Source organism: Pseudopipra pipra, chromosome 1 (assembly GCF_036250125.1).
Source record: "Pseudopipra pipra isolate bDixPip1 chromosome 1, bDixPip1.hap1, whole genome shotgun sequence".
Taxonomy (NCBI): domain Eukaryota; kingdom Metazoa; phylum Chordata; class Aves; order Passeriformes; family Pipridae; genus Pseudopipra; species Pseudopipra pipra.
Genome location: NC_087549.1, coordinates 34,990,962 through 35,012,751, shown reverse-complemented (window position 1 = coordinate 35,012,751; position 21,790 = coordinate 34,990,962). Strand labels below are relative to the sequence as shown.

The window sequence follows — 21,790 nt, the reverse complement described above, 5'->3', positions numbered from 1 at the left end:
AATTCATGTAAACTTGTATTTTTTAGCCTCCTTTTTACTGCCGCGATGTTGCTGAGATGTACGATAATATTCTTCATAAACCCCTGGTTTTGCGCCCAGGAATCAGTCTCACAGCCTGGTCTATCCTGGAAGAGCTTTTGGAAAAAGATCGACAAAGCAGACTTGGAGCAAGGGAAGATTTTGTAAGTGATATCCTATTTTATCAAGCCCTGTGTCATGTAAAGGGCCATCACCAAATTCACGTGCGCAGCCCTGGATTAATAGCTGGAGATAGAGATTGCACTGCTATGTATGTCTCTGTTTTCCCTCTTTTTATTTCTTTGTTTTTAAGAAGTTGATGTGAGAAAGGTGTCTTCAGAACTGTGTGATGAATGATCTAGAAGGAGATCTAGAATCTCCGTCCATTAACTGTGAAATCTTTGTAGTCTTCTATTTGCAATCTTAATGTTAGATATTCTGCTGACCTTAGATTATGAGCATTTAGATTATATCATTGTACCTTTTACGGAGTGGAGCAAGATGAAATGATTTAGCATAGCTGTTTGCTGCTTCATAACTAGTAAGCACATTGCAGAGTTGTTGAAGCAGCTGCTTCTCAGACAGTGGTATGCTCTACAAAAACTAACAAAGCTTTAAGGCATGAACAGATACCAACAGAAAACATCCTTGCTCTATGGTAGACTTCAATATTGTTGTTTTTATGGCTTAAAAGCAGAAAGTATGATCTTAAAAGGAAACTATTTATAGAGGCAGGCTAAAAAGTTTTAATTCCTCTTCACCAACTACAGTTTTTATTGCAAAGTAAACTACGAGTAAACAAACTGATAAATCACTTGCTTATGGGCATGTAGTCTGAAGTAGTAATTACTGTGATGCACAGGATGGATTTCCGAAATATCTAAAATCTTTATTCCTTACTGCAGCTTGAAATTCAAAAGCACCCGTTTTTTGAATCTCTCAGCTGGACTGATCTTCTTCAGAAGAAGATTCCGCCACCATTTAATCCTAATGTGGTAGGTGCCTGGTGCTGGTTTAGTGCTAAATTTTTGCTTTTGAGGGCTCATCTATTTGCAAAGAGTGTTTGTTTCAGAATAGTGAAGAATGGGATCCCCCTGCTGAGTGCTGGCTGGCTTTTTGAGCAGTCACACTTTTGAGCCACAATACTGTCTTTTTTTACTTAAAACTCGGTTTGATGGATCCCTGTTTCTTCTGCTAGCTCCTGTCAAAGTCCTGCCAATTTTTGTGGGGTCTGAAGATTGAAGAAGAAGTACAGATAACTTATCAAAGACTTCCCAAAAGACTGGTTTCCTGCTTTTTTAGTAGTTTTTACATCTTAGTTGCAAATTTTCTCTGTCCTTCCATCAGTTTAAACTGGGTCAACCTGTGACTGCTTGTCCAAAAACTCAGGGTGAGGTGAGACCAACAGTGGGGAGGAAATCCTTCCTACAGTCACATCAGAGGATCACTTTTTGTTGAGCCTGTGTCTGGTGAAAGAAGCCTTAGCTGTCTTGTTGCTTCTCTCTGTGACTAAATATTACTATGTTGAGTTCTTAGGTGTTCACTGGGAAGCTGATATATCTTAACAGTACCATTGCTAGAATTTAGCACTTTAAAATATTATTGATGGAAAAGGGAGAAAAAGAATTTGGTGTGGTTTGGGATTTTTTTTTTCTGATGGGTTTTGGGGTTGTTCTTATGTTGGTTGGTTTGTTGGATATGTTGTGTTTTGGTTTTTTTTTTTTTGGGGGGGGGGTTGTTGGTGTTTGCATCTCCTTAACAGTCATTTAAGAAAGAGACATTTCTTCATATTTTCTAGGTTTATCAGGTTTGGCCCAAGCTCCAGCCTAAAAGAAAAAAGCACCCCTTCAATAGTTATGTTCAGGGATGCTGCAGTGTGCTTCCTTAAATTTCCTATACTTAAATAGGAAAGAACGACATAGACTAGACAGCTTTGAGAATTAAGTTTGGAATCTAAAGGACAAGGACAAGTTTAAAACACCCTATTAATATGACAACTAACAGATCTTTCTGTTTTTTAGGTTGGACCAGACGATATTGGGAATTTTGATGCAGTGTTCACAGAAGAAATGGTCCCATACTCAGTTTGTGTTTCTTCTGATTACAACATCATTAATGCCAGTGTTCTAGAGGCAGATGATGCATTTGTTGGATTTTCTTACGCACCACCTTCTGAAGATATGTTTTCCTAGGAAGTTAAAAGCGAAGAATGTTTTGGAAGTCTTGGAGTGAACTGAAATGTTAGGGTTATGGACACATTCCAAAATAGCATAACTAGTGCCTCGTTTTGTATGTAGGTTTGAAACCTATGAACAAACTTTCTCTGCTGTATAGGAGGAATTTGGGCATTTTGGATGGCTTTCTTTGGGATTTGAACTGTTTGTTCCTGCTGCAGAAAATATTTTTTAAAACCTTTAAAAAGCATTCTCTACATATTTTTTAAGCAAAAACACTGACTGTTCTCCTCAATCCCTTCAAGTTTACATTCATACCTATCTAATTTGCCTGGCACAAACAGCAGCAAATTTAGTAAATTTATAAATGCTTTTGTACTTATTTACAGTGACTTTGTGCTTGAATTGTAACTATGCAAATTGTCTTTTGTATATCCTGGTTTAAAAAAGGTAAATGTTTTCCCTGTTAACAGTTGGAAATGTGTTAATTTACCTGTCAGCACTTAAATGAGGGGTTAATATAAGTTAAGGACCAAGATTCTTAAAGGACTTCTCCAGAATGAAAACTTGGTTATGTAAAACTGGATTCTTGCTCTTGCTCTTGCTGAAGTACCCGTTGGCTCAACTGGATTATCTGAGGTATGGGGGATTAACTCAAAGCAAGGATGGAACAAATTAACTGGATTGATTGATAACATTACTTATTATGTGTTCTACTTTTCTTCCTGAGCTAAATATGTCTATATTTCAACTACATTAAAAATATTTTTGGTTAAAATTCTGCTTCTCCAAAGATATAAAAATATGCAATAATCACCATTACTTTAAAAGGCTATCTTGCTTTGATGTTTTGGGTGTGGGTGGTGAGGGGATCATGCCAAATATTAGGGATTTTTCTCATCGATTTGTAGTTTAAAACACTAATGTGTTCCAAATTGATTGTATTTCAGCATTCATAGCTACTTGTCTTTCTGTTCCAGTTTGCACCATTTTTAAATCTTCACTTGATATTGGGGGGGGGAAATGTAAATTACACTGATAATTTTAAAAATGTGAAAAGCTGTTGTATTTCTCATAACATACACATGTATGGACAAACAGATAATACTGAACAATTTCTGTTTAAGGAAATTTTTTTAAACAATGCAAAAATTGACTGCAGTTACAGTGTATAAAGGCCTATCATGGTAGTTTATTATATATATTACTTGTAAATAACAACTTATTTTTGTCTGTTACTTCAAAAATGTTCTGTGGTTTTTTGTTCATAAATACATTTAGTTAAATGCCTTGATTTGAGAGAAGATACTGATGTATCATAATAATACATAAATTGAATGAATGTTACATGAATTTCGGTATCTAAATCATCTTGTTTTTGACAAAATAAGCAGTTAAGATAAATACTCTTTATATTCCATCAAGATCAGATAAAAATTGAGAACTTAGGGGAAAAGAGTGTATTGAATTGTAATTCTTTTGAAATAAATGTTGTGTCAACAGTGAAAAATTAGGTAAGTGGAAACTAAAACAGGATTCCTTGCCTATCTCAAAGCGTATCTCCTATAGCACAGTCTCCTGCATAGTGGTTAAGTGATGCTGAGCAGTTGCTATGTGACGTTTTGGAAGCAGTGATTGGGTTAAAGAAGTAAAAAGTGACGTCGGCATGGAAGGTCAGAAGGAACTGTAACACTTGTGGGAGAGGAGTGGTGGCTTGGCACTCATTTTCCATAGTTTTCTTCTGCAAGGATTGGAAATAGCTATGTGCCTGCTCAGGACAACTAGCAACTACATGAATAGTGTTCTTGGAGTTACAATCATTTGGAAGCAACAACCTTGGTGTTACTTGGTTTGGTTTTGGGGTTCTTTTGGGGTTTGGTTTGGGTTTTTTTAACATATATTTTTAATATCAGTCTCTGATGGACTGGAGAGCAGAAATTGATGATACGAAAGGAGGTATCTATTCTCATACTGAATTTTTACTCTGTATGCTCCTGAAATTATTGTGGCTACTGTAATTACCTTTCCTTTATGGCAAGGAGGTACACTACTCTAGAGAGGTGGGAAGGAGAGGGGTTCATTCAGAAATTGTTCTGTGGGAGATAGCACTCTTTTGAATTTTCGTCTTGTGTTTCCAAAATGTCCATACCTAGCTGCCTGACTGGGTGAGGGCTTTTGGTTTTTTCTTTTTGGCTACAAATTTGGGGGTTCTTTCCTTCTTTTTTTTTTTTTCCCTTTAAGAAAATATTATGGCAGTGGTAGTTGAAATTATTTCTGGGAGAGCAGCTTAATAATTGCTTATTAAGCTTTTCCTTCAGTAGATTTTGCCTTTTTGGTGAAGTGTCAACATGTTAAATGCATCACTTGCAATACTTAAGTTCTTTGAATCAGGACTTCTGAAGATTAACAGGCTCTGTGTACAACATCAGGCAATAAAGCCTTACAGTACTTCTGCTCTTGTTCTACATTTCTGAATCACATGAGGGTGGTTTCCAAAGTAAGACAGATGGGTTTGGAGTGTTCGTAGCCACTTCACCCAGGGCTGAGCTGAAATGTGACATCTGAAGCACTTGGTAAAGCCTAGAGAGGAGACCAAATCTGCACAGGAAACCACCTTTGGTACTCCTTTCCTGTTTGGGCATATAAGTAATAAAGGAAGGTAGTAAAGTTTGCCTTTTTGTGACTAATGCAGGTCTGTAGCGAAAGGGGATTGTTCCTCCCCTTCCACAGAGAGAACCCAGGCACCCCATGAGGAGCAGGCCTTTCTGCTGTGGAGGTGCTGTGGAGGCCGAGGAATGGTGCTGCCACTGTGCCCTCCAGTCTTTTGGTCTAGAAGGAGGGAGGAGCAAGAGAGACCACAGGAAGATGGACTGAAGAAAACGCACAGTGGTTGTAAAAGTGTGAAATGAAATACAACAGAAACAGAGTTCAGAAGTGCTCTCTCAGGAGGTAACTTCATGGGTGGCTGGCATGCTAAAGGCAAGCAGTTAAATATGTATTAATGGAAGAAAATGGCCTTATAAGTATGTTGTCTTTTAGTACTTGACACGCTCTCAGTGCACGACCCTTGTCCAGTGCCCTGCCTGGCCCGTGGGTGGAGGCAGTAGCCATGTGCTCCCTGGGGCAGAGTCACCAGTCCCGATGGTGGCAGCGAGGCTCGGGCATCTGTGGGCGTCGTACGCGCCTGGGTTTCCCTTCCCTGAGGACTTGGGAGTGTCCACAGGCGCTGCCCTTCGGGACGTGGCCCCGCGGCGCTGAGCCCTGCGGGCTGTGGCGCCGTTCCCGCCCGCGCTGCCGCTGGCTCGGGGCTCGTTCCCGCCGCATGAGGGGCTGAGGGAGCGGCGCCAGGAGCCCGGTCCTGCGGCTGTGGAGCCCTCGCTGCCGCCTCGTACACGGCCCCGTTCGCCTCCCCGCGGGCACAGCGGCGCCTCGCAAGGAGCAGTGCCAGGGCTCGGAGCCCCGCGGTGGTGAGGGCGGCCCGGTCCCCTCGGTGCCCATGGCCAGTGCCCATTGCTGCCGCTCCAGCAGTGCTTAGGAGGGGGCATAGGAAGCCTGGAGAATACTTTGGTGGAAGTGTTTGTGAGGAAGGGGTGCTGATGGCGGGAGCCTGAAGCCAGATGAGAGATGATGGGTATCCACACCAAGTCACAAATAGGGTTAGCTGGCTGTGGGGACGCTGGTGAACACGGTCACCCTGGTAGTGGGAATAGTCAGACTTTATTTTTTGAAGCTTAGGTGATGACTCTTCAGTGCACGCTGAGCTGGGACATAGCTTAATCCTTCCTAGTTGTTTGGTGTCCTGTTTTTCTGGGCCAGGAAACAGGGGGTCCACGGCACTACAGTGTGTGTTTCTTTAATCTCTTCTTGCTGAAGATTTGTGCAGTAGTAACCCTAAAGAAACTGGGGAAAAAATAAAATCCCTATTATAAATTCTGTTTCAATTTCTGCTTATAATTTGTTACTTCAGGCACTAAACACATCCCAGCCCACAGCATACAATTCTCAGGCCACAGGGTTTTACATTGCTGCCACACTGACATTGTGCTGGAAACCAGTTACTCCTCTATTAAATGTTGATCTGTTTGCCCTCCTGAAGCCACTTCTGTGAACCCCCCCTACAGGGGATCTTCCATATGCTATGAGCTTTGATTCCTCATCAGCTCAGTAATTCTGTGTCCTATCCTTTACCAGGTAGCTAAATCTTACTTTTGAAGATTTGAATGGCATTTCACATTGGTCATCTACAGAGAGGACAAAGGACACTTTGCAGAAGAAAATCTGTAAGACAATAAAACAGATGCATATATACAAAATGCCATATTTTGGCCTTAGTAATTCTTCTAAATTCTGCAAAATAGTGCTTCATGGTATGAGACTCTACACTAAAAAAAAAAAAAAAGTAGATATGTGGGTAATACACAATGAAAACAGCACTGAAGATCATGGTCAGCCTTCAAAACAAAATCATAATTGTAAAAGTTTTGTCTATGGGAATCAAAATTGATCTTCTGTGTACATGGGTGGAAATAAGCATTTGCGAGATCAGCATCTTAAGTGGGTGCTACAGGAGGTAACAGCAGAGTAGGAAAGATTTTAAAGAAGAGAAAAGATGTTTCCCAATTTCACACTTTTAACAGCTATGACAGACTTATCAAATAAGGGAGATAAAATTTTAAGTCTTACTTTTGATAGACTGATTATACCTATAAAATAAACAGGGGAGGTTAAATTAAATGCAAGCTTTAATTTCATGGGTTAGGGAATTAGGAGAGTGAAATAATTCACGGGGGGGGAGGGGCGGGGAAACACGTTAGACCATTCTTCAGAAATTCACTCTAGGAATGGAGTATGCTTCAGCCACTGGAAACAACTTCCATTCATGTCATTTCAAAATCCTTAAAGAATTGCATAGTTTGAAAAAAAGACTATTTTAATTTTGTATAGATTTGCTAATATATAGTAGTAGTAGTAGTAGTAGTAGAAGTACTAATATAATTTTTTCACAGTTTATATGCACAGTTTGAGAAAGAGTGCAAAAATCTTGGAAGATGCATCCTGAAATACAGAATATGAGGGAAGTTGCCCTTGTTTACCTTGACAGAAGTGGCGGTCTTCAGAAATTTGTGCATGATTGCAAAAGATATAATGGTATAACTCACTTAAATACATAGTCTGTTAAATTGATACATAATGTTACACAAATCTCTGTCATTTTAAGATGCTTTTTGCTCCTGCAGATTCAAAACAAAGTTATGCTGTTTATCGTTTCATTATTTCAATAAATCCTTCTGACATTGCTGAATTGGATGCGACTCTTGGAAACTATATTCTTCATAATCCCCTACAAGCTGCACAGATTTTTCAGTCAGTAAGTGTATATTTATACATGAGTAAACAAAAGTATGGCTTCAATATTTTAACAAGACTTCCATAATAAAATGAAGTTATTTTTCTCTCCTAGGTATGCTTCATAGCTATTAAGACATTATCATTAATTGAACAATTGGAGACAGAGGCCCAGGTGAGTCTGCATTGGTTTTCTCCATTTAAATCTTACATCTTCTAAGTATACTGAAGTATTAACAAATGTTTTTGTATTAAGTTTTCATTTTCCCTTTGGCTGTAGTATTATTTCTAATTAAAAATAGCTGGAAGTTCCACCCAGCCATATTGCGAGAATTTTGAGATAATTAATAGAAAACCTAATTACTCTTCATGTGTTTCTGAAAATATTTTTAATATTTAGATATCATGTTGTGTGTTTTTCCATGGAAAGTAAAGCAGTTTTAAATAAAAATATATTTTTATTATATTAATGCAATTGTGTCTCTTGCTAGATCAGTATACTGCTGAAACCAACACATTTGCCACCTTTACCAAGTTATGTTCTGAGTCTTTCTGCATATCCCTTTAATTACACATCTCAAAGATTTTATATGTCTGAAGGGATAGTGATCGCAATGGGAACTGTAACAAAATACACACAAGGAGCAAGATTTCTTTGTGCTGAGGAAACCTGTCCATTCTCTGAAGGTAGTTAAAAAAAAATAAATAAAAATCAGTACTATTTCAGAAGCTTTTTAATAAATTTGGTAACAAGAGATTAAAAGCCTAACATAAAAAAGGTATTTTCCTATATAGTTTTATTATGCATATATTTTTGTAATAAGCACAGTAGGATTTTTATTAATTGAAAGCAGTGGACCTTGCCCAGCATTATTAAATGTTTCTGGAGCATAGCTATGCCAGCAATCCCTTTTCCTAATGCAGAAGATAGTTTATATGGGAAAAGATAATTTTGCCAAAATATTTGAAAGTAAAAGAGCTAAACTAGTAAAATACCTTTTCCCTTGGAAACTGTGTTTCTTATTACATAAAAATACCACAGAACAATATGCTTAAGTGGCTGGCAAAGGCTTCAAGCACAGAACAAGTTTGCTTTAATGAGTAGCTGACTTCTGTGGAACTACTTCTTGGAGTAATATTGCTGAACTGCTTGTACCATTGTGGGGTGAGGCCTTAAGTATTTTTAAGGCTGTTTTGTTTGATTCCTCCTGTAACAGAGACCATACGGTTATAAAAGAGATTATAAATCTCAAAGTTTGGAGACTGCAGAATAAATCATACGGATATCTTTATGAGGGCACGTACCTCCGTATCCCATGTCATTCCCACGCCAGGCAGAAGCCGCCAGTGGCTCGCTCCTCAGAAAGCCTGGCCAACCCGCTCCGCTGGGGAATGTGCAGTAGGAAATTCTGCCATCTCGTGGTCAAGCCACAACAAATTATATCCATCATTTTAGTGGAAGCAGCGTATACGAAGGGAGGCTCATCTAAAGAAACACATGATAAATTTGGAATTTTACTGTCCAGTATTTTAATCGCTTCTGTTCTTGATGAGAATTTTAGAACTAAAGCTATGCCCTCGAAATGTTTGGTAAATTCGTTACTTCTTTTTTAGGGTTTAGGTACATCAGAGTGCATTGTCCTGGAGCTACAGAGTCTGCCACAGTTAGGACTGATTTTGCGTGTAGCTTGTGTTCTTCACCACTGCAGGAAGACATGAAATTTAGAGTACTTGGTGGTAGGATCTATGTAATCTTATTTTCAGATCTGGTACTTTCCTATTTCTGTTGCACAATAAGTAAACAAAACAGTTAAGTGGAAAAAGCCCCGGAATAAACCAGTCATTAAAAAAAATGTTTTCAAGAGAACTAACTTTTTTCTCTGCTTTTGTTTTGAAAGATAAGCAAATAGTTGAAATGATTGATGCTAAAATTCTGAATGCTTTGAAAGGATATTCCAACAATAAATCACATTTTAGGATTCAGGCATTTACAGTTTTCTTGAGAGGTAAGCTGAATTTTAGAGATTTGTCAAAAATGTTTTAGAATCGAAATGTAATAATGCCTTGCATTTTACCTGTAACTCCATTTCTCTGGATAGAATGGTGGAACTCAAAATTTACATTGCAGGCCTTTATGTATTCCCCTCCCTTAATTTTATTGAAATTAGGCAGGTGACAAAACAGTATGCACAGGTGATTGCAGAGTGCACAAAGCAAAACTCTCATGTTCACTTCTGTACCTCCATTTAAAGAAAATCTCCTGGCCAGCTCAGCAGTGCTGCTTTCTGTCATTTGTTTGTTCCTCCTTTCCACTTCCTTTGGTAATGCTGTTCTGTACTAACTTCATGCCTTTTTAACATCCTTCCTCAGTCTAGCTGTTTTCCACATTCCATCACGATTCTTGGCTTCTATTACCACTACCTACCTACTACTAAAAAACAATCTATGGGTAAGATACTATGAGTTGCATGCATTAAATTTCCAGTGGCTTCAGTGATCAGTGAGGCTAGACAGTGTCTCACAGGCTGATTCATATTTGGTTGGACCTAGTTCTCATTTCCAAAAAAATAAATTGATTTTTTTTAAAATATGCACAGAAATACTAAGGTTCACAAAGCTGTTTGTGAGTCTTTTTGAAATCTGTGTAATCTGTATCTACTCTTTATTGTGTTGGGGTTTTTTCTGTGACATTCTATGGAACAGTTACTGAAATGGTGTTGCCAGAAATTTACAGGTAAAAAAACACATACTCGCAAACAACTGTCCATTTCCTTTTTGATGCAGAACTAAATGCATCTATTTCTTTATCAGGAAACTATTTTTCCTCACCCAGTGTGCCCTTCCTTACCTTTTGCACTAATTAATTAGAATTGTATGCTTCATTTTATTCTAGTCCATTATGGTCAACCTGGCATCCAGCTGTTGTTTTCTGCTGCTGTTAAATCATAAAATCAAACATTCAGACTGTGAAGAAGTTTTCTGACCATGTCTTTAAAATTATTTTTATGCCCTAACATATCTGCAGGTCCACCTCCCCCCCCTTTTCTTTTTTATTTATTTCTAGATGAACTGGCCAATAAAATGACAATAGGAAACCACTACAGGATTATAGGAATTCCAGCTTGTGTACAAAATGGCTTACAAGCTACTGCATGTATAGAAGTAAATAGCATACAGCTCTGTAAACCAAATGGTAAGAAAGTTCCTTTAAAAATTGACTGAAAAAAGTTGCAAAACCTTCTGGAACAAAATCTTGAGAATTGGTATAGTTTTCTATTCCCTAGAGGTCCAGATTACAAAACCACTCAGGGACTTTCCTCTTGCAGTCTGAAATGTGTACTTGCTGTTATTTGATAATATCTGCTTTTGCCCGCTTTCCATGCATTGGGAAACTACCTAATTATTTACTGCAGTTTTTCAACTTCTCTTTCCAACTTCTCCTATCCATTGGAAGGCACTTTGAAATCATGTTAAATGCACCTGATATTTGAGTTTGTTATTCCCTTCAACCTTTTTACTTTTTACCTTTACTACTTTTTAGTAGTACAGTTGTCAGATGTTTACATTCTGAATTTGTGCTTAATACAGAAACATATTAATTAAGTTTTGTATCAAGACTAGAATTAATTAGTGATTTGTTCTAATATATCTGCATAAGTCTCTCTTAAGTGTTTGTTAACCTCTACTTTGTTTCCATTAGGTCCTTCTTTTCTCAGTGACAATTTTAAGTATCTGCTCTCATTGACTTCAAGTTCATGCTGGAGGTTTACTGCTGTCTTGGCCAACATCTTTGCTTCTCAAGTTGTTCCACCAGGCACTTACAATACTCTTAAACTTGCAATATTGCTGAGTCTAGTACAGACATGTGAAAAAGAAAATGCAGATTATCTGGATCTGTTGATTGTGACAAGTGACACACTAGTAATTGATAGGTAAAGAGATTCCTTATTTTTAACATAAATTAGAATTTAAAATTAGTATTTTTAAAGACAATAGGATCGGTCTTACATGAAAAGCTAGAGACTATATATAAAAAAAAATGCAGGCTCAAACTTAGTAAAAATAATAATTTTTTTTCCCTGAGACATTTTTATTTCTTTCAAATGATAAATGTAGATCACAACTTTACTGATAATAAACCCTCTTACCACTCTCATAATGATAGCAATAAGAATTCACTAGCACTGTTCAGCAGAGCTCAAACAAAACATTATTCTAAAATTAAAACTGAAGACTGTCCCAGGAGCTGGTAATGACAAAAACAAAGGATTAAACTTTTAAAATCTTGTGTCACTTGAAGCCTTTCCATCACTGGTCCCCAGCCATCAGCATTTTCAGTTAATAAGCTGTGTGTAAATTGTTACTCACATTTTTATCTCTCTTTTTCATAATAACTGTACTGATAAGGTATCACAAGTCACGCACATCTTTACATGTCGACCATAAATCCAGTTATTGTTGCCTTTAACTAAATATTTTTCTATATTTTCCCATTTTATGTATTCACCTCTTAGTACAACTATAAACTGTAAACACAATTTTATATAAACTGCTGAAAAGTACATCTTTAAATGTTCATCTTTAAAATTACATTATCTTAAACAAAACTGCTTTCTTCTTCCCAAGATCAAAATAGGGCTTCACTTCCATTTTTGAAAAAGATTTTTGAAAGTGGCACGAACCTTATTTTAATTTGGAAATTCTTAAAAAAATTCATTAATATTTTATGTTGTGGGAAAAAAATACTTAGACCATTTCAAAATTTAACTGTAGAAAAATTAGTTCAAATTTTAAAAATGTGGGCTGCAAGTTTTTTTTTTCCCCAGGTTTAGAGTAAGATTTCATAGGAGAAGCAGGAGCTCAGAGTGTTTTAAGAATCAAAACATCTGGTTAATATTAAGAGTTGCACACTGTAAATCTTGATCAATATTGTAATCTGTATTGTCTTGCATGTGCACAGTATTTTACCATCAGCAGCCTGTCAAAGTAGCCATTTCCTACATCATATATCTATTGGTGTGATACTCTATTTACTAATACTTACCAGTTTTGCTCAATCATTTTCTCCCTGGTATTAACAGTAGGATAAACCATGCTCTGACATCTTAAAATCATTAGAAACCTTTGATTGTGGAACCAGACAGACAATTTGCAACATCTCTGTGCCAAGGAACATAGTACAGGGGATGAAAAAGATATTCTATACCTTCTTTCTCCAAAAGAATTGGGGAGGTGGGGGTGTAAACCAAGAAGGCAGAGCTTAGAAGTTCCAGCCTTTTCATTTTTCCCAGATGGCCAGGATTACTAATCCTCTTACCTTTTAAATCACTGGAAAAGTATCTCTAGAATAGAAAGAGGAGTTAACAATATGGGGTTATTACGAGACTTCTTTGACTTCCTAGAAATCACTTATATTGCAAACCACATTTTGCCTCATGTTTAATCCATAAGAAATACCATCCTGTTGGCAGCTGTTGGAGAGAAAGCTTGGAGCTCTACCTTTGCATTTGAAGTTAAACATTTAGTTTTGACACTGGTTCCATATTAAGGGTTTTTTTTCTTGTCATTGTATCTAAGTGAGTCTTAATAAATGGTATTTATATATATTAAGTATGGTATTAAGTTTTTTTAAAAGTGAACAATAATTTAAGAACTTATGACTGACAGCATTATTTAATCCTGCAGGCTTCTGAATTACAGTTTATGCCTTCTGCCTCGTGGCATACGACACCCACCTTCCAGTGAAATTTTTCCTTCTGTGTCCAAAGATAAACATGGAACTGGAAGTGCCAGTATTCAAGCCTGCAGCGCTGTGCTGGCCAAGGGTGGTGTCTGTTACATAGGAGACTTATCTTCATATAAAAAGGATAAACTTGAACTTCTACAGTCTGGTAATCTCCCACCTCCAAGCAGACGAGGGGAGAGAACTAAACAAACCCAGAAATTCACAGCTGGGTTTGATCCCCAGCTTACAGGCCTCAAATGCTTCAAAAATCCATAAGCTGTTTTTAATGAGTCTGTGTAAGAAATAAGGACAAAAAAGCCAAGGTCCTGTAAACTTGTATTTGCTGCACTACCAAGATCCATTAGTCATGGCAATTCAGAGAAATGAGGGCAACAAAGATGGTGAAGGGCCTTAAGGGGAAGCCATATGAGGAGCAGCTGAGCTGACTGGTCTGTTCAGCCTGGAAAAGACTGAGGGGAGACCGCGGGAGACTACAACTTCCTTGTGAGGGGAAGAGGTGGGGCAGGCACTGATCTCTTCTCTTTGGTAACCAGTGACAGAACCCAAGGGAATGGCCTGAGCTGTGTCAGGGGAGGTTTAGGTTGGATATTAGAAAGAGGCTTTTCACCCAGAGGTGGTTGGGCACTGGAACAGGCTCCCCAGGGAAGTGGTCACAGCACCAAGCCTGACAGAATTCACAAAGCATTTGGATGATATTCTCAGGCATGTGGTGTGACTCTTGAGGATGGTCCTGTGCAGAGACAGGAGTTGGACTTAATGATCCTTGTCAGTCTATTCCAACTCAGCATATTCTGTAATTCTGTGAAATCATAATCGTGACTGGTTTCAGATAATGTGTGTGGTACTACAATTTATAGTCAAGCTAAATCGATCATGTAACTGATTAGTTTTATCTTATCCTAGTACTAGAGAGCAGAACAACAACAGTATTTATTCCTGGGAAGAAGTACGGAGAAGAAGCTGACCAACAAGTTACTATTTCAGTTCAGACCAATTTTTGGTCTTTTGTGGATGTGGATTCTTCCTCGAAGAAACATATACAGAAGGAGAACTTTTTAATTGGACAAATGGTAAAGCACATGCCTTATTATGACAGGAACTGTATTATAGCTGTTATTTGTGTTTATTGTTATTTCAACTGATAAAATAATGAAAACAATTAAACTTGTTAGTATTTCCAGAAAAGTCACAACTTCAGTGACTTTAAATCAAGTATCTTCTAAAATGAGGTAGCTTTCCCAAACGTAGGGATCAGTGAAACAAAATTTTACTGTTATAAGTAAATTCATTGGATAATCTTGCAGTATAATGAATATTGAATATTTCAGATGGAAAACACTGTGATGTTTCTACAAGTCAAAAGCCCAAAATAAAGTAATTGTTTTTGTTCTCTGGGTCTTCTCTTTAGGACATGAGTTTGATTCCAGCTAACCTTGTAGATGGTTTTGGGCTCTTGATATACAATGAGTTTCCTTCGTGTCGACTGTCTTCTCCTCTTGTACACCATATCTTGAAAAAAGCCATTAATCCTGAAGCCATGCTGTACAAAGTCTCACAGCAGTTCAGAACACAGGATTATGAGGAGGTAACAAATTGTACACAATAGACATGCATTATATTTGGGAATGTCATACTGGTTTTGGCATCAGAGGGTTCTCTCTGCACAGTCTGATTACTTATTTTTGATACTCACTTTCTATCCTTTCCCCTTCCCATATTCTCACTAGCACTAATTGGATCATCAAAAGAAGCAACTCCAGTTCTTTAAAAGGGTCAGCATAATAAATTCAGTTTGATCATATTTCTGGAAACCATACTAGGTTAAGATTCATATGAGAACAGATCTTCTATGGCTACTTTTGACTAGAAAAGTTTATAACCAGTAGTACAAGTTAATATTCCATTCTACATAAATTATCACTATCTCTAGTATAATTAAGAGATGATTCCCTCAAAGTGTTCGAGGCCAGGTTGGATGGAGCTCTGAGCAACCCCATCTAGTGGAAAGTGTCCCTGCCCAGGGCAGAGGAGTTGAAACTAGATGATCTTTAAGGTCCCTTCCAACCCAAACCCATCCTATGTTTACTATCCTAGATCTATCCTTATTATATTAAATATTTTCCCTTTTCAGCAGTCAAATGGTGACAACTGTCTCTGTTTTCTACCAATAATTTCCATAATACTGTATGGCCTATATTACTATGCCACTGGTATGTTAAAAGGTGTGAAAAAAATTCAATTCTTTTTTTTTTTTTACAGTTAAATATTTTCACTGTATACCCTCTCTCTCTAGTTTATTTTGTTTGCTAAGAATCTTCATGTTGAACTGAGTTCAGAAGCAGAGAACCTCATTCAAGGCTACTATCTTGCAAGTCGCAGGGTGAGAAGAGATTCCGTTCATGGATCAACATTATCAGCATCTGCACTAAAAATTCTGTGAGTCCTACTTTTCACAGTAAGGGAAACACACCTGTGTTTCAAAGAGAAATTGTGCTAATCTGGTCAAGAGCTTGATTAATAAAAATCTAGATAAGACTCTTATGTTTTGAAAAGGTCAAGCATAAAGGATCTTATTTATCGCTTATGAATGCCCAAAGAAATCCAAGTTCAAAGAACTTTTCCAAGCAAAATATATAACAGTGATTTACAAAACAAGTATTATTATTGAAGCTATCTAGAAAGACAAAAATGGGATTTAAATATCCACAGCTTTATTATGGGAGCAAAACAAGTATTAACAATAGATAATATGCCAACTTCTACTGCTTTCATAGCATAATGTGTATTTTGTCAGTGGTAAGTATAACTGCACAGCTGAAGTATGAAAACACTTCAGTGTTAACTTTTGATTTACACAAGTGCTTGAAACAGGGCAATACACATTGCATTCACTTCTGCAGTATTTTTTATTTCTGACATGTTTATATTGATCTCTTAGGATTTCACTGTCTAAGGCTCATACCAAGCTAAGTTTAAGACACACAGTACTTCAGGAAGATGCTTTGATTGCCATCTTGTTACTTGAGTCATCTCTTACCCTAAAACACGGTAAATAATGCAACTCATGAATAACCTAAAGACTGTTTGTTAGTTTGAAAAACGTTTGTATCAATTGATTGAAGTAATAGGTCATTTCAAATCAAAATCCAGAGTTTCCACTGTTGAAGTTGGTATTGGAAAAGTCTGTCAATTGGCTTCCCTGCTGAGCCTCAGCGCTCTACATAATTAGGCCACAGGCCAGCACCAAGTCTGTCCTTCATGCTGGTTTATTTGAGGTGCTGCTCCTCTAACACTGGTCAGGCTAAAGAATAGATTTCCCTTCTTGGAGAAGCTGAAAACAAGGGTTGGGATTTTTTAGTTTGTTTATCAAGCATCACAGTCACAGTTGTTCACACACAGCTTTAGAAACAAGGTTAGAATCATGATGTAACAGTTAAAAATGGTAACACAGAAGATTGCATTACTATATAATCTGTGTCACACTTTTTTCATCTCAAAGTACTGGCTCAAATTTATCAAGTCTTTCAGCCTAAGTCTTGATTTCTTCTTTGCTTAGGCACATCTGCATTATGTGTAGCACCAAATTCTGTATTTCCATTTGACCTCAGTGATGAAAATTCCCTGCAACAGAGAGATATTTACCTCATGCAGTGTCACCATGAACTCCTGAAGTTTATTGCGGCATATGGTCCAGGAATTCACATCAACGCTAATGAAGAGTAAAAACTCCTCTCTGTGGAGTAAAGCCTGAAGCTTTGGCTTTTTGAGAGACTATTTTATTGAGATAGAAATACAAAAATATAAAAAACTTACCAGCTGTCTAAGACAGTTCAGTGCTGTTTTATAAGGAATAAAGCATATCCAACAGGATTTGAATTGCTAGTTTTTTGACAGTGTTCTTGGAAGGCAGGAGGGATGCCTTCATCCTGGGAGGCCATGGCCCCAGAATATAGCCACAATCAGAACCTCTCTTCCTGGCTACAAATGTTCATTCACTGTTAAATGAGGACTAAGCAGGGTTTTTAGTAAGACAACTAAAATTTAAACCCCAACTTCAGAATCTAATGTTGCGCCTTTCAACTACGTGAATTCACTGCAGTTTTTCTTGTTGCTTCTTTTCAAGTGTATCACCTAGAGGGGTTAAGTAGTTTTAAGTACATTAAAACTTTTCCTAGTTTAAGCCAACTTTCATTACTCACGCTGTATAAATTTTGAAATGTATAAAAGCGTCACCATACTGTTTCGTGTTTTGTGTCTTTTTTTACATTACAGCAACATAGTATTAGACGAGGATGCCAGTGTGGTCCTGCAATAAAAACCAAACCAAAACAAAACACCCACACACGTTTCCACATCATTTTATGCAGGCTGCAGGGGATAGCAGAATGCCACAGGAGAGTGAAAGGTAATATCAGACAACCCGGTAGGCAGGTAGCTCAATGAGTTCACCTCTACTTCACTGCAAAAACAAGTGTGAAGAATGGTGTGGTAAAAGATGAGGTGTCTGAGGTACAGTATGCTTCCCCAACTATGGGCTTTTCTGTATTTCATCTTCCTAGAAAGGATATAGCACTAGACAATCCTCAGCAAGTTTTACATCCAAGAGATATATGTTAAATAAAAAAGCAGCAGTAAAACTGTACAGACCTCCTGTCAATCTGGACAAGCTGAATATTTAAGGCTTGTGTGACTCCTATACAGAATGTCATCCACCGGTATCACAGTGCTACTGTTCCCATACCCTCAACAAAAAACAGTCACTGAAAACAGAAATCCAAGATTTTATTCACAACCACTACTAACATTGTAAACTAGCCAAGGTAATGAGTTTTCCTACATGTTTTAACTCTTGCTGTATTCACTTTTAATCCATTTATTTGATACACTCAAATATTCATACCAAGTTCTAAGGTCAGTTCCCTTTCCAGAGTGACACTCTCACCTCAACTTCATTCCAGGATTATTCAGACATATTCAGCAAACAGGTACTTCTCTGCAATATTATTGAATCAAGCGGTATTTCTGAGAAGCAGGAAGGCCCATGGAAGCATTTCCAAGTGCATTAGGACTCCACATTTCAGGCTGCTCTTTTCAAGCTAGGAGCAATAATAATTTAAAAAAGTTAGTTTTCTGTACCCTTAATCCATCTTTATACAAAGTTGTTACTTTCACTGGCATTTCAGATTCAAAGATACACATCAAAAACCCTTCAGATGGGTAAACGGCAAAGGTTCTCATCATTATGCCAGCAAAATAATAGACTGAAATAGAATTCCTTTATAAATCACTAGTTTTGAGAAGCCATATTAAGGAATGTGTATTCTTCAGGGAAAAAACATCCTGCAAAAAGAGCACGACATTTTATCCTTACCTCTCCACAGTCTCTCCCATGATCTTTCAAGCAAAAATGGGAAGACTAGCAGTCTACTGTTGGCTCTGAGTGCATACACAAGGTTGGGAGACAGTGGAGATGGTCATCTGATGTCACCTTTAAAAGAATACATAACATCAGAAATGACGGGAGCAAATCAAACTGTAAAAATCCTACAACTGGCTGGCAAATCAGATACACCACTGCTCATCACAACATTCAGCTGGGTAAACGGCAAAGGGTCATCATCATCATGCCAGCAAGTTCCTGCCCCTGGTAAGACTGGTGTCACTTTTTCCAGGTATCAAATAAAAGGGAATTGGTAATGTTTGTCTCAAGGGGTGTGCTTCCATAAGCAGAAGCAGACCCTCTGTTTTAACTGCTAACCACAGAATGAATTCAGTATAGCCGGGAACAAGACAAAAAAAGCTCTCTTTGGGCACAAAAATCCAGGACTCTCCCTGTTGTTACATTCAAGCCCCAGATGCCAAGTATCTTTCTAGAGGTAAAGTTCAGTACCGTAGTCGCTTTTCCCTTTGAAATATATTCCAAGTCTGACATGGGTAAGTGCCAGGGATGGTGATCTGAACACACTGTTCTGCACTTCAGTCTCTCACTTCCAACTAGCGTCTGTTACTGCCTCAAATCAGAACTCATGTTTCTCTCCCCAGTTAAAAACAAGTTTCTCTGATATTACTACAAAACTCTCCTTTCTGATTCCTTCAGGATTATTGGATTGCACCTGCTTTGTTCTGGGGAGCAAGTCTTAGAGATTTTATAGCTGTCATAATACCTTTTGTTAGACTTTCAACCTCAACCTTACTACATGCAATCATATGTAGTTCTGTTCCATCTGTCAGAGAATTTGCAAACCATTAAACAGCTTCAGAACTCTAGATCTAGAAGCTTCTCTCAGTACCTTTAAGTACAGTACAAAATTTTTACTTCTGTAGCTCTAGAATTCACGTGACATCTTTCTGCTTGCAAGGCAACAGCGTGGCAGAGTCCAGACTGAAGATTCCCAAAGCCAGTAACAAACTCATGTTGAACTTCACTTGCTGCCTAAAACAATGAAAAGAAGCAGATGTTTGATTCAGAGAACTCCACTGCTGAGCCAGTAGCACAAAGCATTAACACTTCCTTGGGGACAGTAAGCCAGACAAAGAAATACCAACCACATGCTCCCTTTATAACTACCTGGGGAGAAAACTACAGAGAGCATCAGATGAGATCAAGGTTAAGCAGAGGCACAACCATTTTCCTAAAGCAAGCTGCAGTGTGAGGAATGACTGATTGCAGGACAACTATACTGCTCCTAATGAAGAGCCATGGCTGTGGAGAGGAGTACCTTGGCAGGTTACAGCCTTTAACCTCAGTTTACGTGCCACACTCTGGGGAACTCACTGATGTTTTACCACCAGTTGAGTTGAGGTCAGTGCTCGCACTGCAGTCCTGCTAGGAGAGCATTACCCCAGAGGCTGCCGAGACCCCTGAGGTCCTGTCCCTGCCAGAACCCACCATTCTGGATCTGTGCCTACAACCCAAAAAGGGCATGGTCAGGGTCACCATACAACACTTGCCAAATTCCCTAAAGGAAAAAGAAGGTAATTTATCTTTAGAATTAGGACATGCATTTGCTGATGAGAACGATCTGTCAGCAAAACCAAGTGTCTTCAGTTGTCAAATCTGTCATTCCTTTTAAGACTAGATGAGCCAAGAGGTAGCTTGAAGTAACCACCACGGCTTTGCCAGAGGAGTGGCACACACTAATTAGTGCATCTTAGTCTCACATGCCTGCCACGCTCCTGGGAAGCCTGTGTGGGTGGAATGTCAGCACGAGCAGAGCCACTCCAGCACCCAGGCACGGACATGCTCACAACAGCATGACAGTCACTCCTCTTTCAAGTGATGGCTTTGACTGTTTAGAAAAAGCGCCAGCAAACCATCCCTGCAACTCTTGAGATTACAGCCATTCCTCTGGCCTGCCAGGACGGGATTTCTCACATTAAACAGTTGGGGGCATTTCTATTTCCTTTGAAAGACTGGAGTGTCTGATTCCTCTGAAAAGACGAGCTGTTGTTCTGCTGTTCAGACGAGCATGTGCCTGGACTGCCAAGCCGAGGAACTGCTCGAAGGAGCACAGCAGAGCTCGAGCAGCGAAACAGCACCGTGCGGCTGCCGGGGGGTCGGCACGGCCGCCCCGGCGGAGCGGGATCACAGCATCACAGGATCTTAAGGGACTGGGATAGACCTTAAAGATCATCTAGTCCCAACCGCCCTGCCATGGGCAGGACACCTCCCACTAGATCAGTTTGCTCAAGGTCTTATTCAACCTGGCTTTGAACACTGGCAGGGTTGGAGCATCCACAGCTACCCTGTTCCAGTGCCTCACCACCCTACAGTAAAGAATTTTCCTCCAGTATCTAACCTAAATTTCCCCTCTTTCAATTTGTACCCATCTGTACCCTCTTTCAATCTGTATTCACCAGACTCGGCTTCCCAGGCTGCCGCTCCCACGCCGGAGGCCGAGGCACAGAGGAACAGCTCACAGGCCACAGAGCTGCCGCACACGGGCAACCCCCGCCCCCGGGCACCCCTCGCCATCACGGGATCCCCGTGGAAGGGCGCTCCCGGGGGACACGGCCACCGCAAACGCGGGCCAGGTCCCGCCGCGTCCATCCGCCTTCCGCCCACGCTGAGTCCCGGGCGGGCAGACGCGGTCGCTCCGGTGCCGCTCGGCTCCACTCCCCTCCCCGGGTGCCGCGGGCCGCGTGGAAGAGGCACCTCCTATGGCGGGATCTCCCTAAATACTCCGCGCGGCGGGGGCGGGACAGGCGCGCGGCGCTTTCCGGCTGCGCGCGCACAGGGAAAAGGGGAAAAGCTGTGGCTGGCGGGTTGTGTGTGTTGAGGAAGAGTAATGCGTGACCGCAGGGCACGGTGCTCGAGTTACAGCCGCGAGCACTGGGAAAAACAGGTCCCTGCGCAGCCGGCTTTATACGGGCAGCGTGTTTGCGTGTGGCCATGGGAAGTTCACCTTCCCCATCCCTCAGAGGGAAAAGCTGTGCTGACAATAACCGAGGTCTTTTAGGGTACTCCATGAAAAATGCCACCTTTTGATAGCAATGTGTAAACATT

The 21,790-nt window shown here is 39.4% G+C and overlaps 2 protein-coding genes, 1 long non-coding RNA gene and 1 other non-coding gene across 24 annotated transcripts in view; 2 read left to right on the top strand and 2 right to left on the bottom strand.

The window, feature by feature from the left end:
* SGK3 (serum/glucocorticoid regulated kinase family member 3) overlaps positions 1 to 3,430 on the top strand; it is a 57,886-nt gene extending 54,456 nt beyond the window's left edge. For all 5 annotated transcript variants that reach the window (XM_064651572.1, XM_064651580.1, XM_064651552.1 and 2 more), the window contains 3 exons: positions 27 to 182; positions 924 to 1,013; positions 2,040 to 3,430. In XM_064651572.1, coding sequence (XP_064507642.1) covers positions 27 to 182; positions 924 to 1,013; positions 2,040 to 2,210 — 417 coding nt within the window. In that variant the 3' untranslated portion in view covers positions 2,211 to 3,430. The remainder of the gene's footprint in view (positions 1 to 26; positions 183 to 923; positions 1,014 to 2,039) is intronic.
* Positions 3,431 to 4,388: 958 nt separating this feature from the next.
* Positions 4,389 to 21,500, bottom strand: LOC135412754 (uncharacterized). 7 transcript variants are annotated; one of them, XR_010429937.1, is made up of 6 exons: positions 21,142 to 21,500; positions 19,575 to 19,717; positions 18,656 to 18,772; positions 18,227 to 18,380; positions 8,844 to 16,905; positions 4,389 to 6,092 (listed from the first exon to the last, which is right to left on the bottom strand). It is a non-coding gene; the product is annotated as an uncharacterized LOC135412754 (long non-coding RNA). The 7 variants fall into 7 exon arrangements; XR_010429940.1 differs by having other exon boundaries at positions 8,844 to 16,615; XR_010429933.1 differs by having other exon boundaries at positions 8,844 to 9,024; positions 11,225 to 18,380; positions 21,142 to 21,497.
* MCMDC2 (minichromosome maintenance domain containing 2) lies at positions 5,028 to 17,521 on the top strand. 11 transcript variants are annotated; one of them, XM_064651494.1, is made up of 16 exons: positions 5,028 to 5,141; positions 6,384 to 6,472; positions 7,199 to 7,340; positions 7,430 to 7,560; positions 7,654 to 7,713; positions 8,030 to 8,225; positions 9,153 to 9,275; positions 9,437 to 9,544; positions 10,603 to 10,731; positions 11,239 to 11,470; positions 13,224 to 13,429; positions 14,188 to 14,354; positions 14,693 to 14,869; positions 15,578 to 15,720; positions 16,223 to 16,332; positions 16,841 to 17,521. In XM_064651494.1, exons 3-16 carry the CDS (start codon positions 7,241 to 7,243, stop codon positions 17,005 to 17,007), a joined length of 2,049 nt encoding a protein of 682 aa, XP_064507564.1. In that variant the 5' UTR covers positions 5,028 to 5,141; positions 6,384 to 6,472; positions 7,199 to 7,240; the 3' UTR covers positions 17,008 to 17,521. The 11 variants fall into 11 exon arrangements, with proteins under 11 accessions (XP_064507564.1, XP_064507611.1, XP_064507585.1 ...); XM_064651481.1 differs by lacking the exon at positions 5,028 to 5,141 and adding an exon at positions 5,559 to 5,659; XM_064651475.1 differs by lacking the exon at positions 5,028 to 5,141 and adding an exon at positions 5,749 to 5,848.
* Positions 18,455 to 18,534, bottom strand: LOC135406080 (small nucleolar RNA SNORD87). The gene has a single exon (XR_010426130.1). It is a non-coding gene; the product is annotated as a small nucleolar RNA SNORD87 (small nucleolar RNA).
* Positions 21,501 to 21,790: the final 290 nt, after the last annotated feature.